This window comes from Polistes fuscatus, unplaced genomic scaffold, assembly GCF_010416935.1.
Source record: "Polistes fuscatus isolate 324 unplaced genomic scaffold, CU_Pfus_HIC Scaffold15, whole genome shotgun sequence".
Lineage (NCBI taxonomy): Eukaryota > Metazoa > Arthropoda > Insecta > Hymenoptera > Vespidae > Polistes > Polistes fuscatus.
The window spans coordinates 749,898-766,738 of NW_025113053.1; the positions used below are offsets into that span (position 1 = coordinate 749,898).

Consider the following 16,841-nt stretch of genomic DNA (forward strand, 5'->3'; position numbering starts at 1 on the left):
ATTTAATTGTATTTTAGATACGAAAGCACGCGCGCGTATACGCCGTGTCGGAGAACATTTCTTGTGCCTTTTAACTGTCGAAGGTTTGAACAAACGATTTTCATTGCTGCTTCTAAATAAATAATCTTTACAGAATAGGGACTTTTTGAATATATAGTTATAATCCTTAACGTGGTCAATCGAAACTGCCATTGGAATAGTCAAACGAAATGCCCTAGAAACGCATTTGTAAAAAGTATATGACATCCAAATTCTATCCAACTAAAATTCTCTATTCCTATTTATTCGTAAATATTTATATATACATATATTTTTGTATAGGTATATATAATATATATATATATATAATGTATAGGTCGTTATCTTAATATTTGGTTCCTTGTATAGTGGTATGCGTTCCTATTATGTATGTATGTCTATATACGGATTTATATATATATACAGGGTGTACCTAAAATATTCTTCGAATCGTAGTCGCCTCGTAAAGCAAGAAAAATAACATAACTTATTTACCAAGCACAGATTATTGTATCTTACGATAAACGCTATCGCAGAGATTTCGAAACGAGTGGACAACTTGAAGATTATGATAGGACCAAAATGATTACGCGGATCAATGATAATAATCGATCTTTGACCGATACCGAAGAGATACCGATTAGAAACGCGTAGAGTATTTACACTTAAATAAGATTATAAAAGATCGCTATTGCATTAAAAGAAGAAACATATCGGATGAAAAATTTAATCTAAAAAATAAAAACTAGATATATAAAAATATATAATACTGTTTCGTTGAACTTAATAATATAATATATATATATATAGAATATAGCCTGTGTGTGTGTATGTGTGTATCTTAATTGAGAATTATTCGATAAATTTTTACACTCATCCCGGGCAAGGGAAATTACGATACAGTAAAAATGATCGCGTGATCTATGAATATAACTAGAATATGACTAGAATATGAATAAGATATGAATATAGGATATGATGATTTTTTTTGTTGAACCAACTAATAGTAAGATATAGTCACGATATGTCTAGAACTAGAAAATGTCTAAGATATGACGATCCGAATAGTAGACAAAGATAAATGCACAATCCATAAGGATGAGAATTATGTCAACTTGTTTGCACGTAGTAGTGGCGTATAATCTATTTGACTACTGCATGAAATTTATTCTCGATTAATATCATGTAGGCCGAATTTCCTACATTGTTTCTTTTTCTTTTTCTTTTTTTTTTCTTATTACGTTCATAGGCCGTTCCCTACAGAAGAAATTGTTCCTATTTTAATCAGGAAACATCCCTCGAAAAATGACTAAACCATACCGAAAGTCTCGTATATTTGGAAAGGAGAAAAGCTCCTTCCGTGGAAAATAATGGAAACACGTTCCTTCCTCTGTTCGTTCTATTTTCGGTATCTTTTTTTTTAAATTTTTTTTTTTTAAACACTTTCTTCCAAAAGTTAAACATTAGGCGTGATCGACTATAAAAAAACAAAGAAACTAATAATAATAATAATAATAATAGGGGCGATAGAAATAAGCTAACTTTTTACTCGACACGGTTCGATCGTAAGAGAGGATTTTTTGAAAAATTCAAAAAGAACAAATGGAAGGAAATGGAAAGGCACGTTCTCGCGATTGAGAGAAGGCGCCGCCGATTTCTCGTATCTTTTTCAAAAGCGGATTATTTTTAAAATGGAATTGATAATTTAAAGCACTTTCCCAACTCTGACTTGACCCTAAACTCATAGTTATCTATATGAGATCTATCAGGGAAATACAATCTGTACGTAGAGATGAAAATAAGGGATAAGATAATATCGTTGTTCATTGTTCGAAACGGAATATCGTTGCATCGAACGCAAAGACAAAAAAAAAAGGGAAAAAAATATATAAAGCGAAAGCTTATTAAAATCCCTCGTCGATGCCTCGGTCTCGTGCCAAATCAAAAACTTCGAAATCAGCACCGGGTGGTTCGGGTATATCCGGTGCGACCGGTATCTCGGGCCTCAGAGGTACGCAATCTCGAGGAGAACATTCGACGCGACCTTCCGAACCGCAGCTGCATTCTACGCAGTTTCCGGTCGAATGTGGCAGTACCTCGCCCTCTCGATACTCCCTACCTGCAATCAGAGAGAACAAGAGGGAACCTTTAGTGGCTTTTCGACAGTTTTGACGTTAATGCACCTTCCAACCAAACGTCTCGAGAGGTAAAAGGGCAATATAATCCAAGACTATATATATATATATATATGGCCACTCGGTGGCCAACGGACTGCCAGGTACGCGCAGTCCGTTGACCACTGGCTCTTGGACTACCAATTTGGAAAGAAAATATCGAAAGTACCCATGACGAGGCACGTCGTTGGACCGGACGGTGTCGTAGTCGAGTAGGTCGAATTTATATCAACCCGATCACCGGAAGCTTCGGAACTATCGGCAGTGTCCGTGCTCAATTCCAACACGGGAGTGTGGGAATTACTTCCTATCGTCGTCGTTGATAACGACGAAGCGGAACCACCACCCCCCATCGAAGAAGAATCGGTACTCGGATTATAATTTTGCCACCAGCAATAAACCTCACCGGCGACGCACAGGCAATGAGAATTGACGTCTTGCGACGGTATCTGAAAACAACAAATTATCCTTTAGCAACGTACGCGCAACATTTTCGACCATTTTAATTAGAGCTACGATTACGTATATATTCGCGCGCGATTACGCTTCGAAAATTTCGACAAATCTAATTATTCCCCGTTTATACTTTATACGTTATACAATTGTTAGTTTAATCAATGTCTATCAATAACGTTTATTATTTGATTTAACGATCTCGATTAGAAAGGATAAGCATGACATTGCGAAAATTCAAAATTCTATTCGCGAAATGTAATTTGGAAATGCGCTGACCGCAATGGTATATAGCGTATAAGCTACCTTTCCAAATTTCCAGTAAATTCGTCTATTGGTTTAAACGTTCCGTTCAGCGATGCATCATCCCAACAACGAATAGAAATTTTTTCTCGAATAATCCGATAATTCTAATTTGCTAACTATGTTGCATCTCGCGTATCAAAGAGATTCCTGTTCTCTGTCGTCGATGATATCCGGCAAGTTGGGTACTACGGAAAGCTTGCCGTTAAATAACATCGGTGTGATACTTTTTAAAGAAAGAAGGGGCAAGAGGGCGGAGGAGGGTAGTATTTCGCAGCAGGATACAGCATTGCTTTAGCTTTCGACCTCTTTTCGAAGCTTTCGCGAGGGCAAATTAGTTTCGCTGCGTTACTAATTGGACTCGGGGTGCGCGAGACGACGAGTTCACCGACTATATCGTCCGTATATTCGATATATCACCTTAAATGATCGACGAGTACTCTTGTCAAAGATGGTCGTCGTTCGATAAAGTTTTTCAAAGAAAGGAACACGCTCGGCTATCGATACATAACTACTATATCTTTTCGAGCTGCGAGAAAAAAAAAGGAAATAAAAAGAAAGTAGGCCTTGGGAAAGCTAAGAGAACGAGCAAAATAATACAAAATGAAATATGTTTTTCCGTACTTTTCACAAGTAGGTGTATCCGTTGCATTCGAGATACGGACGAACATGTTTTGTCCACTTTTCGGTATTACCGAGTACCCAAAGGTTTGGTCAAAAGAATACCTTCCCCTTCTTGGAAGAAAGAAAAAAAAAAGCCGAGAGAAACGAGCACTCGCTCGAAACCTTGGAAGGAATCCTCTTTCTTCGAGTTTAGGCCGAAGGCGCGTTCGAACTTTTCGAGTTTATTTTATGTCAGTTGTTGGAGAACGATCGCGTAGAGAGATACAACTGACGCGAATCCAAGGAAGAAAATCGTAAGAATAAAAAAAAAGGGTTTGATGAATAAAATATAAGCGGTGCATAAAGCGCTCTGGCGAGTGCAGCATGCTTGCTTGCTCGCTCGCTCGCTGGCTGGCTGGCGTTACGTTATTAACCGAAAGATTATTGTTTTTTGCCGCTTTATGTACACACGTAAAACCGAGATATTACATTCTCGCGTGACCTCGTTTCGTCGGCGCATATCGTGTTCCGTGTTTGCATTAAAATGGCATTGTTTGCGGAAGCAGATTACGGGGAAGCAGAGAGGAGGAAGGACCGGCAGCATTTACAAATAAATCTTCATGAATTTTCTTCGTACGAAGAAACGAAAGATTTCTATTGTTTATCGCTAAAGATTAAAATTGATTGCGTTCATTTAAGGGGTTATACGCAGTTGCGAGGCTCAAAAAAGACGTATTTTCATGAATTTTTTCTAGAAACAGTTTTTATTTCTCAAAAAAAATTGTTGGTAATTCAAATAGAGTGAACTTTTGAGAATACAATAGCGCGTCGATTCTGTAAAAATATTAATCTGCACCGCTCCTGTAGATGATTTCCTGAACGTCCTCTAAAAAAAGACGTTTGGCGGTGATCTCCATTTTGGCGGTTTGGATTATCCGAAATTAATAAATATGGTGTATTCTTTTAAAGGATAGATTAATGCAGGTATTAACGAGAGGAATTTTTAAAATTTTGATTTTTGACAAAATGGCGTCTATTTGAAAAAAGTTGTTGTTTTTGACTAAAATTTTCGCTCTAAATTGTTACAAAAAAATAGTAATAAATTTTTTTAAAAATTATTCCTTATACTTAATACCTGAGGAATATATCTGAGAAGATTGTGTAAAAATTTGAAACCGATCGGTTAAGCCGTTTTTGCAAAATCGAGATCACCGACTTTGAAAATACCGTTTTGAGAAAAACGCGTTTAAAGTTTCAAAGAGACGTTTACACATAGTTACAAATTTTTGTTTGCAGCTTACATAAAGTGAAGAATATTTGTCGGATCGATTTGAAATTTTCAGAGAATATACTTAAATATATGTACATTCCGAAAATGCAAAAAAAAAAAAATCGATTTTTTGAAAATCCTAACTGCGTATAACCCCTTAATAGATTTGTTCTAACGGTTGCAAATTCATTTATTAGATTTTCATTAAATTCATTAGCAATGATTTATTTATACGTCAGGGTTGCGTCAGTATTTCCCGATGTGGGTATAAGTACATCCTATATCAATTAGTACCGACTACGGGAATTGCACCGCAATTTCAGCTATTTACTTATACGTACGTATGCGCGTTTGAGTAGGTGGAATAGTACACGCGATCCGAGAAGCACACATGGATTTTACCCGAGTCCTCCGATATTACTCTCAAGACGCTTATATTCGTCTCGATCGCCGTAAAAGCAAAGTCAAAATCAACAGGGAACGAAATTTCTATTTGTACGCTCTCCTACACCCTCTATATTACTAGTTTGTAATTTCGCCATTTGCACAATTTATTACTGTATATACGTGTACGAAAAATATCCTTATCTTTTATATCTCTATCCCTCTTTTTTATATCTCCAAACTCGCGCTATAAATAAATAATTAAATATTCAACCAATTTCATCGGTAATGCATAATAAATGTATGCTATTATATATCAGCGATAAAAAAGTTTCATTAGAGTTTCGTTAGAAAATAAAAATATATAAATTTATATAAATAAAATTAAACAAATTATACTTATTCGATGTAAAAAGAAAAGAATTATATAAAAGTATTATCTTCATTGGATAATAGGAAACGTTGAGAAAAATAAGAAGAATTCTCAGCGCTCCGTGCGAATTTTCCTGTATCGTTTAAATAAAATATCTTAAATAATTACACCGATTTCAATTACAGCGATTTCGCATCGATATCTCCAACGGGAAATAAAGATAATGATGAAAAAAAAGGAAAAAAAAAATTTGTCAGGAGTGGGATTCGAACCCACGCCCTCAGAGAGGACCAGAAGCCTCGAACGATCCCCGTATAACGGGTAAGGTATGAACCTTGAGTCTGGCGCCTTAGACCGCTCGGCCATCCTGACATGTCGAGATTTTCCGTACAATTCCTATTAGACCGAAGATTAAAATGTTACGTCGATTGGTTTTTTTTTTGCAATCTTTTTATCGATATGAACGAAATATATTAAAATACCGCAATCGCGATAAAATTCTCTTATAAATAATAACCCAACAAAAAAATTAGATATATATTTATAAATAAAAATTATAAATTATCGTAACGTATATTTCTTTTTTTATCTACTTATGTTTTTTTCTAACGTGAGATGTTTATTTACTTATTATATTATAAATTATTAACGGATGAAAATTTCATTTATTTTTCGGCGTGGAATTTTGATAATAAACGAATAATATGTTCGTACCGTTTGACTGTGCGAATAGGCGTTTCCGTCGACGATACATTTCGTCAAATAAGGCTCCTCTGTGGTGATTTCGGTGACACCTAAGCGATCATCTTTGATCGCGATGTCGACTTCTCCGAGAAGAACCTGGCTGTTACTTCTGCCGGATACTGTAACAACCATAGATAGAAATATATATATAAGAGATTTACTTTATTTATTTAATATTTAACACATCGCAAGTTAAGGTTTCTTTCTCTTTTGGAGAAAGGACTTTGGACGGATGCTTCCTTCGGGTGGTTTAGCTTTAAAAAACAAAAAACAAAAAGAGAGAAGTAAAAAAGCAGCAACGCGTATATTTACAAGCCTTACTCGCCTAAACGTTTACATTTGTGCTTTCGACTCGAGCGAAAAAACATTGTAGCGAAGAATAAATGGTTTTATTTGTACAACCGAGATGCTCGTAAAACGATATCATAGAGAAAGGGAATATCCGATGGCGTGTTTTTCGTCAAACGAAAATATCGAAATATCGAAATATCGGTCGAAGTAACTGGACCGTTTATCGGAACGATAATATTCGTAGAAATCCTTGGATAGATTTTTTTGTTTTTTTCATTAATAACGCGTCTCGAGTATTCAATATTACCCTTACGAGAAAAAAGTAATAAAAGATATTATAGGATAGCATTCGCAAACGAAGCGTTTCATTTGAATTTCAATTCGTCGAAGAGGAAAAAGACGAGCTAATTTCTCTTTTAGAATTAGTCATTGAAGAGAGAACGGCGTCTCCTTTATTTTTCACCCCCTGCCCCTCTCTTAAATACTACGGACTTCTCTTAATTTTCGACATTAATTACTCCGATTACTCATTTATCTAAAGATCTCTGTTTTAAACTGCGCCATTTAAATATTAGCGTCGGTCATAAATCATTAACTCAACGCGTCAAACGATATTCCCATAAACTTTTCGATAAATCTCTCTCCTCGACTTTTAAACGTTTTCTCTTCGTTTTCCTGCGTCGTTTAAAAAAACAAAAAAAAAAAGAAAATCTTTTTCGTAAATATATACACTTTTCGAGAAGGAAAATTCGTTATTAACCCCTTTCTAGAAAAGATTCTTCGCAACTTCCCAAACGCGAGTTTGAACAACTTTGAAAATTCAACTATGAAAGATCGCGAGGAATAAGACATGATTTTTCCATTAGGTTATAAAAATGGTTATAAAAATGGTTATAAAAATGGTTATAAAAAAAAGAGGCAGGGAGAGAGGAGAAACGTAGTTACGAGCATCGGAAATATCGGTGTCTTTCGGATGAATGCATAGGATGGAAACAATTTTGAATAATACGAAGGAATCGACGTCGAGATATCACCGACAATGAAAGAGAACAATGCTGTTTGACGATGAAAGCTAACGTTAGATGGAAAGAGAGAGAAATTCGCAACAATGGCCGTTGCTAGTTAATATCGATCAGCCGGCAGATCTGTCAAGCTCACGGCCAAGTATATCGTCGTCCAACGCGTTGTTGCTCATCCGTGTACATATAGTATGCAACCGTGTTCAATCGGGACGCGCGATTTCTGATATCTATCATTGACGAGCAACACCACCGGTAGACGTTTATTATCCGTGACTTCGTTATGCGTTTCCTCATTTATTATTCCTTACGCGTATGTAGAAACGATTGACAACTGCGATCGACCGATCAATGCCAAGGGTTTCGAGATCGCTCGAGTACCCGTCTACCCGTTTCAATTCTAAATTCTACGATTTTTATTTGTATCCTACCCATAAGTATGAAAGTGGTTTAGGTCCAAATTTGAAAAAAAATCAATTTATCGGTTATTTCGCGTCACATTATTTTAAATTAAATGAATAGCGTTTGTTATTTCAATATTATATAGAATTCATTTAGCGTTCAAACGTAATCCTTTAAATATCTCGAAATAATAGATATATGACATACAATTAGACCACTTTCATAATTATGGGAACATATACGAAGTGGTAGTTTAACAAAGATCTTTATATTATCCGAAATATAGGATACGCAAACGATGGTTTCATTCTAGAATCGTTTTTACGTCCGAGTGTAAATATATGTACACGTATATATTAGATACAGAAGACGGTGGGTAGCACCTGGGGCATACGGAAGCCTAATTAAAAATGCTTCCGTCACGAACCGACAAAGACAGACGAAAGGAAATTAGAAATTGCACGTAACGCGAGGAATTCCTTGCGAAGAAAAAAAAAAAACTTCAAGTACTAGGACAAGTCGAAAGGACGATAATTAACAAATTTAAACGTTTATTTTCTCTCTCTCGCTCTCATATTTCTTTTGTAATAACTCGAAAAGCGTTTTTCCATTTCTCACGTTAGGTACTTTTTATTTGACGTTTTCAAGAAATTCAAACTCATCGAACGCGACCTTAGGCTTTTATCGTTTTCCCACAAATGGGAAATAAATATGTACACGTAATTATAAAAGTAGTCTAACGGTAAGTTAAAATTTCAAACAAAATGAGTTTATCGGTTACTTTGCGCAACGTTATTTTAAATTAAATGAATAGCGTTTGTTATTTGAATATTATATAGAATCCATTTAGCGTTCAAATGTAATCCTTTAAATATCTCGAGACAAGAGATATACGACTTATGACTTTTATAATTATGGGCACATTCAAGAGAAGAGTATCAGGGCTATCCATTTATCAACTGAGATTGAATTAACAACGACGAATGTTCGTATGTTCGTATAGTGCGCTAAATGATGGATAATTCGAATTATTGCGGCGCATCTTGTTGAGTAGAAAATTGTAGAGGAAAAGTATATGTAACCTAAGGAATTCGTTAGAAATACGTAACGATACAACATTGGCTATTAAATATTAAAGAAAGAGATATCGAAATGTGAATATTAAGTTTAATTTTTTGTCGATCGTTGATACGACAAGTAACTCTTTTTAATTGGTGTAATTAAAGTTAAACGGGCATACGTATATTTATCTATACGCGTATATGCATTAACGCGATTGTTTCTCGTCGACGTTTAAACGAGTCTCCTTTGTTTGCTAACATTTTCTAAAGTTTCGTAGATAATTTTGTCAAAGAGTAAACGCGCGTTCCGCTTTATCAGCGATAACGTTGATATTGCATCGGTCTTCTTATGACGCGCTTATGTACCAAAGGACGAATCGAACCAGAAACCTATGCAACGACCCTTCGTCGAAAACCACTTTCCCGATTGGTTCGTATCTCGCATGGTGCACGCCTAGATAACCAATCACGTGGCTCGACCGCGGCCTTCATTTGTTTTGTCCTACGCCATGCTATCCAATTTTCCGTGCGTAACAACGTCTCTACGCGTATATATACCTATTTACTTACGTACCTATATACCTATGCGTGTACCTATGCGTGTACCTATGCATACATACACGCGTACATATTAGGTTTCTCGCTTCGTTCGAACGAAGATAACTCTTCAATTACGAAAAATATTATAATAATATAATTTGTGATATTTTACTTTTGCTTAACGTCGCGTTCCTCGTTAATTTCAAAAATGTATTCATTAAAATTTGTATGGATTCGCTCGTTCGATTTTATTCCGATATATTATAGACGATGACATTTAATTGGAAAACTTTGAAAGGAGAATTTTTTCATTTTCCATTGGTGGCCTTTCTTTCTCGTATAGCCGAGCTAGAACATGTGGCGGTGGGATGATACTAATCCGTAAATCCCCTTGGCTAAGCGTCCGTCCGCGTGAAAGATCTTCTCCTAGATTTCTATCGTCTTGGTTGTCACCGTGGCTTATATGGTATTCAACAAAATGTACACGAAAAAAAGGAAAAGATACGACTACTAGCGAATAAATGTTCGTAGCCAATGAAAAGCGATTATTCGCAAAGAGTAAAGTTGACGGAAAGTTGGAATATAATTTGTTTCCCATCGATTTCCCTGCACTTTCCTTTTCGCAACGAGAAACAAACGTCTACCCGAAGGTATGTACGGCGATTCTATTCGAGCGAGTCGTTGCAAACTCTCGATTCCTATGCGAAAGTCATCGCGTCGTTGTCGATTTAAAAGGGGAATGAGAAAAACGGATGTAAACGTTTAACTATTATTGCTTTTAATCACCGCTAAAAAAAGAAAGAAAAACCTTCTTCTTGGATAGAAAATAAATGATGACCGATTCGAGGGGGTTGGGTACTTTAATCGAATCTGTCCGCAAGAATTAGCGGGCTGTACCGGCGTAGAGCAAAGCACGACCCAATTTCGTAATTAAACCTCCCCCCCCCGTAAATTACACATCCCCTCGCGGCAGCAAGCTTCGACACTTGAAACGTTCCTTTCGATCCTTCCAAGCTCGAATGAGGAAAACGCTTGGAAGGTTCCTGGAATCGGTTCCCTTCAAATTCATTGCGTTTACAGATTTACGATTCTACTCGTAATTTAACGCGTTGTTCGATTTAATCGTTGATACAAAAAAAAGAGAGGGTAAGTGAATTTTGTCTCTCTTCGCTTCGCGCTCGAATACTTCCTTCCAACGTTTAATATCGCGTCTCGTACTCAGCGTCCATGAAATACCGTTTCCCTACGGCACACTCGAGAACACATTCGTAGGAAAAATAAAATGAAATTGTCCTCTGTATTTTCGCATAATATATAGGTGTCCTATTTAGTAAATTGTCTAGCCTAACATATATCTCCGAATCAGGACAAAATTAGATCGTACGAAGGGATAAATATAATAATCCCAGACGCGCCGAGCTGATATTTAATGAATAATCTTTCGACTTACTTGCATGCGAACGTTCAGCTTGACAAAGTAGATAAAGGACCAGGACGAAAACGTGCGACGCGGCAGTCATTTTTCTTCTTTCCTTCTCTTTCGAATGAAAACAATAACGCATTGACACCAAAGTAACGGATTCGGGATGCGAGAATATGCACATTGAATTCGCTTTAGAATAACAACGAGCAACGAGTCGTTTCTTTTTTCGAGAGGATAAACAAGGATAGGAAAATTGGAACGATAACTCTTGACGTATTTTTAACGAATGTGTTTCACGCGAGTTCTCTCTCTCTCTCTCTCTCTCTCTTTTTATATTTTATATTTTATCACTGGTTTTTCCTGGATCGCGATCGTTGTTCACTCGAAAATCCCTACTTTCTACGGATGGAATTCTCAGGATCGGACCAATCGTCGCATCATCCTTGCGTTGTCTCTCGATGAGAGAAAGCACGAGTTCACCCCTAACGTAATTCCGACTGTCGACTGTCAAGTGGACCGAACAACCGAAACAGCTCGACGAGCTGAGGGAAGCGAAACGAACTACACGCCTGCGCATTGATAAACCAATCGAAAGGACGCGGTGTAAACCACCCCGTTTAAAAAAACCAACTTGATCCTTAGCAAATTGATTGACGTTTCTCATTGATTTCGAAGGCTGCTTTACGATGCTTAACTCTCTTCTGCGCGAAAGTATAATATTTTATATATTATCCTGCTTTTCTATAGGGAACATTCTTTGGAATATCGAAGAATATATCCTTCTTTCGGAATACAATTAATGTCAAATGCCCTAAAATCAAATGCGTCATTTGCCGTTCGTAAATTTCAACTCCCTCGTATGACAAATGCACGACACTTTTTCAGATATTAAATAGCGTTGATAACGCGAGAAAGAAATAAATTACCTCTATACATTGAACGAATAGGATATGTAAAATAAAATTAATAAGAATATAAATTTTAAAAAAGATAGCAAGTATGTTAGATACGTAGATACGAAAAAAAAAAATTGACCTTGCCGAAACCCGGGATTGAACCGGGGACATTTAGATCTTCAGTCTAACGCTCTCCCAACTGAGCTATTTCGGCTTGTGAAAGCTAAGGGAGAAAAAAATAATGAAGTCAGTAAAGTATTCAATTTTACTTTTACCCTTAATATTATTTTGATGTAGTATAATTTGTAGCATATAAATTGTAGCATAAAAAACGATTTTATTTTATCGCAAAAATATTATGAAATGTTTATAGCAACGATCAGACTTATGGCATAATTTACGTAGAGTAAAATAAATTAGAAATCTACTATTACCGACTGTCGACATTTTAAAAGTAGAAAACTACCGTTACCGACGGCAGGTAAGATAAAGGTAGAGCACTACTATTACCGATATGGTGCTTAACCGGCCTGCCACTAGAGTGGCTTTAGCGAATATTTTTTCTAGGTCGATGCGCCACTATAGTGGCTCCACTCGAGTAGCTTACTTGCTCACCGTTCGAATTAAATATTTCGCGCGAAAACGAATGAGAATCATCGACAGAGATGGTGCATTTATTTGAAAAATAAACAAAAGTATTGAAATTATTAATGATCACTTTTCGATTACGATTTCCTATCAGAGATATTGGTTTAAATATTGAAAATATGTTTGAAAATAAAATATAGAAAGTAACATTAAATATCGTAGATTTGTAAATTATCGATACGTATCATCGAATAAAACAGATATCACAGCCTGCCAGTGCGATGTGTATGAAATGTTGTCCGAACTGTGGGCAAGTATAATTTCATCAATTAACTCTTTTGCTTCGGCAACGTGCAAAGTGCAACGCGTGCACGGTGCGCGTGGCATCTGTATATACGTTTTCAAAACAATCGTTACTCTCCGATATGACAAAAGTATAATTTAACATTTTGATTATGAAAAATGTCTTACAAATTTGTAGATAATATAGGTATTTGTATATTTGTAACGGTTTACGCATGGACGGCAGATATATCCGTCGCTCCTACGTAAGCGAAAAGAGATTAATTTTAGCTTCGAGTAAGGGTTCGTATCTTTGTCTTTTCGTCATCATTTTAAATATAAAATGAACTCAGAATACATTTCTATTTTCGAAAGTTAAAGATATGCGTCGTTGGTTGCAACGAATAAATTTTTCGATGGAGTTTGCGTAGATGGGCGCATGCTTGATGCACTCTACTCTAGAAATGCATTAATCGATAAAACTTATACAACGGAACGAACAAACGAAACGTTGTCGGAGTGTACTTTCATTTTGCACTTTTTATATATTATTTATAAAAGAAATATCTCGTTATACGCGATAAGTTTTGATTAGTTTTACTTGTCGTCGATTGCAAGTGTATTATCCTTGGTGAACAATACATATTTAATAAACAGAAATGACGTAAAGATAACAAAACATACTTACATATTCTGTACAAAAAACGTAATAAAATAACCGTGATGATAGAATACTGTGGCTACAAGAAATCACGCTCGGAAAGAAATCTAATTGTCCCGTAATCGAATCTGAGCCTTTAAACTTATGAGAGACTTATGGCATAATAATTGAAAGAAAATACATGTTCGTTATTTGTTCCGTTTAAAATATGATCCGAGCGTGATCTAGAAGTGATCCAGAATTTAGACGGAAATGATCCGTCCTAGACGGAATTGAATTAATTTATTCATTAATTAATAAATTAATTAATATTCAAATTTAATATTAGTATTAATCGGAAAGGTATTATTCAAAAATACGTAAAACATAAATTCTAAATAAAAATGTTTACCAAATAATCTATTGCACAACATAAACACAATGTTGAAGTAACCATAACGTAACACTGATAAATACATGCTGAGTTACGTATCGCTTGCTAAGCAATTAAAGGAAAAAAACGTTACAATATATTTTAAAAGAAAGATAAACCGCGTCGTGTCATAATTCAAATTTGATTCCATTGCACGCCCTAATGTTGAAACGTATCCCCAATTTTATCGACAAATGTGTATCGATCGATAGACCAACTGTGATCGTTTCCATATCAAGGAAGATGAAGAAAAAAACGATAAAATTATTTGAATTTCTTCACTATAAAAAAAATCTAAGGCACATAAGGTTGGAGAGATGGAATAAGTTGCCGCTCCTCAGTCGAATGAAGACGGGCAACGGCGACAGACGAGTCGAGGAATAATAACGTTTACGAAAACAATGGAAGAGAAGAAAATAAAAGAAAAGGAGAAGACGAAAGAGAAAGAGAAAGAGTTTCAATCGATTATTGACAAGTTAAACGATCATTATATTTTTGAAAATAATTTGGAAAATAATTTGGAAAATAATTTGGAAAATAATTTGGAAAATAATTTGGAAAATAAGTTTACCGATCAAAGTTATGAAAAAATAGAAAAGAAAATCGAAGATATTTTTGAGAAAGATTCGAATCCTCTGTCAGAGATCCACAAAAAATCGTTATACTTTTTACATATGCCTATTCATACCGATGATGAGGTTTTGGAGCAACCAGATTGGTTCGATATAGAGAAATTTGAAAAAGGTCAACGGTTTGCTCGCGATAACCTAGCTGGGTTATTTTTAGCACAGTTCTACGGTTTAATTAGTTTGTTGTGCCATGAAGATGGTTTGGATACTTTGATAATGACGCAAAAATCTCACACTCCTTACTCATCCTTCAAAAGGTAGGATTTAAGTGATAGACTTGGTTTGATCGTTTAATACCGTTTAATACCGTTTGATACCATCTTTTAAGGTATTTGTCAACGTCGGAATGTGTTCGCATTTGGTACAAGGAAAATCCTTGGCGCAAAGATACGGAAGCTCACAAATATATTCTAAGGGTGAGAAAAATGCATTTCAATGTAAGAACAAAACTCGATGGAATCGACCAAAAGAAAATAAAAGAGATCTCTGCTATAAAGAATCCCCACTGTCCTCTATTTCGACCTATGATCGATGATTTTTCTACGAGTTTGCCTAAAGGTACGTTCGCGGATTACTGGTACGAGAAATATTATCTAAACGATATTTCAACGACGACATCGAAACGAAGAAATCTTAATCAAATGGATTCGAGCTATACTCTTTTCGGTTTTATGGGCTTTGCCATACTTTTCCCTGATCATTTTGGAATTGATAAGAATGACGATGAGAGTCTGGAAAATTTATGTTACGTTTGGAGATGTATCGGTTATCTCTTAGGAGTGGACGACCAGTAAGTTTAAACGAATATACATAGATATAATTATAACGATTAGACGAAATATGGTTCGAATTGATGCTGGTTCCCCGTTCATGACTCTTACCTCTCTTAGTGTGGATTCGAACCGACATTATACTAATGTTAAATGCATTACACGATTACTTTCTAATAATGAGTTTTCTTAGATAGAGGTAAACCAAACACTTTGATAACTCGGAAGACTTGGCGCGTAATAACACATTACTCGCGGATTGTTTCCTCTTCCTGATTTTATAACTCGTTGTTTCGACAAAAATGAAAGATCTTCGACCTTTGCTCTTGAAGCAATCTCGTGATTTTCTCTTATAAAATTATAATCCGTAAATATGATTGAAATGTGCGATGAGAATACCGTTACTATTGTTTTTTTCATTTGTTTTTCATTTGAAAACTCTTATAAACATATTATTCGAGTTTAATTAGTTTGATGTTTTCTGTTTTCGATAAGGGTAAATATGTGTTGTGGTAGTTTGAAAGAGGTAAAAGCTCGCTGTCAAATCTATGTAAACCAATTCGTCAAGCCTGCATTACGACGAATTAGCCCACAATGGGAACATATGATAAGATGCGTCATCGAAGGATTTAGCTATTATTTAATGGTTCCCAGTTTTGAAACGATAATGTTACTATTTGCCGAGATACTGGATCTTCAAATGCCGACTTTTTACTCCTCCTTGACGTTTTTTCAAAGGATCGAATACTATTATATCAAGTAAGACAATTATTTTCTTTTCCTTATTGTTTGTTATTCATTTTTTTTTCTTAACCAAACTACTTCGTGATAATTAATTGCGTCTAACTAATATCTAATCGCGAAAGGTTACGAAATATTACTCGTATGTAATTAAGCGAACGTTATCGTATCAATTATACACGCGTACCGAATTGCGTACTTTTATTTACATATTTTTATGACAAATGACTAAGAAAATAAAAAACAATCGGTTATTATTATATTATTATGCCATTAGCTATCGTACTTTATATCATATTTTTTATGTTTTATCGTTCTAGAACATATTATTATTTGACAGTTCTCGTATCGATTATTTTACGACATAGCCCTAATCCTAAATAATATTGCAACAATGATAATAATAATAATTAATTAATATTATTGTTAATATTAATTAATTATATTATATTAATATTATATATAATATATTAAATTAATAATACTTATCTTATTTCAGATATTTCCTTCGTTTTCTAATGAAATTTCAATTTATGCGATATCTCGCTAACAAACGTATTAATCGGTCTATAGACAAAGCTCTTCATTTTGATCGTGCAAAGATTGCCGAATTGCAAGCAAGATCAATGAATTCACCGTTGCACGTTTCCGTTGGTAACTAATATCGAGTATTTCTCGAATATATCTCGCAAATATTATGAAGTTTCTCTTAAATGAGAAATAAAGAGATCGAATTGACAGCAATAATAAAGAAAATGAAGAACAAAGTATCAAACGTTTTGGAAATAAATTAATTGAGAGAAA

General features: G+C 35.2%; 2 protein-coding genes and 2 non-coding genes across 4 annotated transcripts; 1 reads left to right on the forward strand and 3 right to left on the reverse strand.

Moving 5' to 3' along the window:
* Nucleotides 1-843: 843 nt before the first annotated feature.
* LOC122514724 lies at nucleotides 844-11,599 on the reverse strand. The gene is made up of 4 exons (XM_043631726.1): nucleotides 11,086-11,599; nucleotides 6,293-6,441; nucleotides 2,362-2,641; nucleotides 844-2,137 (listed from the first exon to the last, which is right to left on the reverse strand). The coding sequence occupies exons 1-4, from the start codon at nucleotides 11,237-11,239 to the stop codon at nucleotides 1,923-1,925; spliced, it is 798 nt and encodes a 265-aa protein (XP_043487661.1). The 5' UTR covers nucleotides 11,240-11,599; the 3' UTR covers nucleotides 844-1,922.
* Nucleotides 5,830-5,950, reverse strand: Trnal-caa. Its single transcript has 2 exons — nucleotides 5,913-5,950; nucleotides 5,830-5,874 (listed from the first exon to the last, which is right to left on the reverse strand). It is a non-coding gene; the product is annotated as a tRNA-Leu (tRNA).
* Nucleotides 11,600-12,095: 496 nt separating the features above from the next.
* Trnaf-gaa lies at nucleotides 12,096-12,168 on the reverse strand. The gene has a single exon. It is a non-coding gene; the product is annotated as a tRNA-Phe (tRNA).
* Nucleotides 12,169-14,185: 2,017 nt separating this feature from the next.
* Nucleotides 14,186-16,788, forward strand: LOC122514719. Its single transcript, XM_043631715.1, has 4 exons — nucleotides 14,186-14,783; nucleotides 14,855-15,316; nucleotides 15,792-16,055; nucleotides 16,537-16,788. Exons 1-4 carry the CDS (start codon nucleotides 14,299-14,301, stop codon nucleotides 16,697-16,699), a joined length of 1,374 nt encoding a protein of 457 aa, XP_043487650.1. The 5' UTR covers nucleotides 14,186-14,298; the 3' UTR covers nucleotides 16,700-16,788.
* Nucleotides 16,789-16,841: the final 53 nt, after the last annotated feature.

Coding starts and splice junctions, on each gene's coding strand:
- LOC122514724 (XM_043631726.1), bottom strand. CDS start 11,239: ATGTGCATATTCTCGCATCCCGAATCCGTTACTTTGGTGTCAATGCGT. Junction 2,642..6,292: donor CCTATTCGCACAGTCAAACG/GTACGAACATAT, acceptor TGTTGTTTTCAG/ATACCGTCGCAAGACGTCAA. Junction 2,138..2,361: donor AACGACGTGCCTCGTCATGG/GTACTTTCGATA, acceptor CTCTGATTGCAG/GTAGGGAGTATCGAGAGGGC.
- LOC122514719 (XM_043631715.1), top strand. CDS start 14,299: ATGGAAGAGAAGAAAATAAAAGAAAAGGAGAAGACGAAAGAGAAAGAG. Junction 15,317..15,791: donor CTCTTAGGAGTGGACGACCA/GTAAGTTTAAAC, acceptor GTTTTCGATAAG/GGTAAATATGTGTTGTGGTA. Junction 16,056..16,536: donor ATCGAATACTATTATATCAA/GTAAGACAATTA, acceptor ATCTTATTTCAG/ATATTTCCTTCGTTTTCTAA.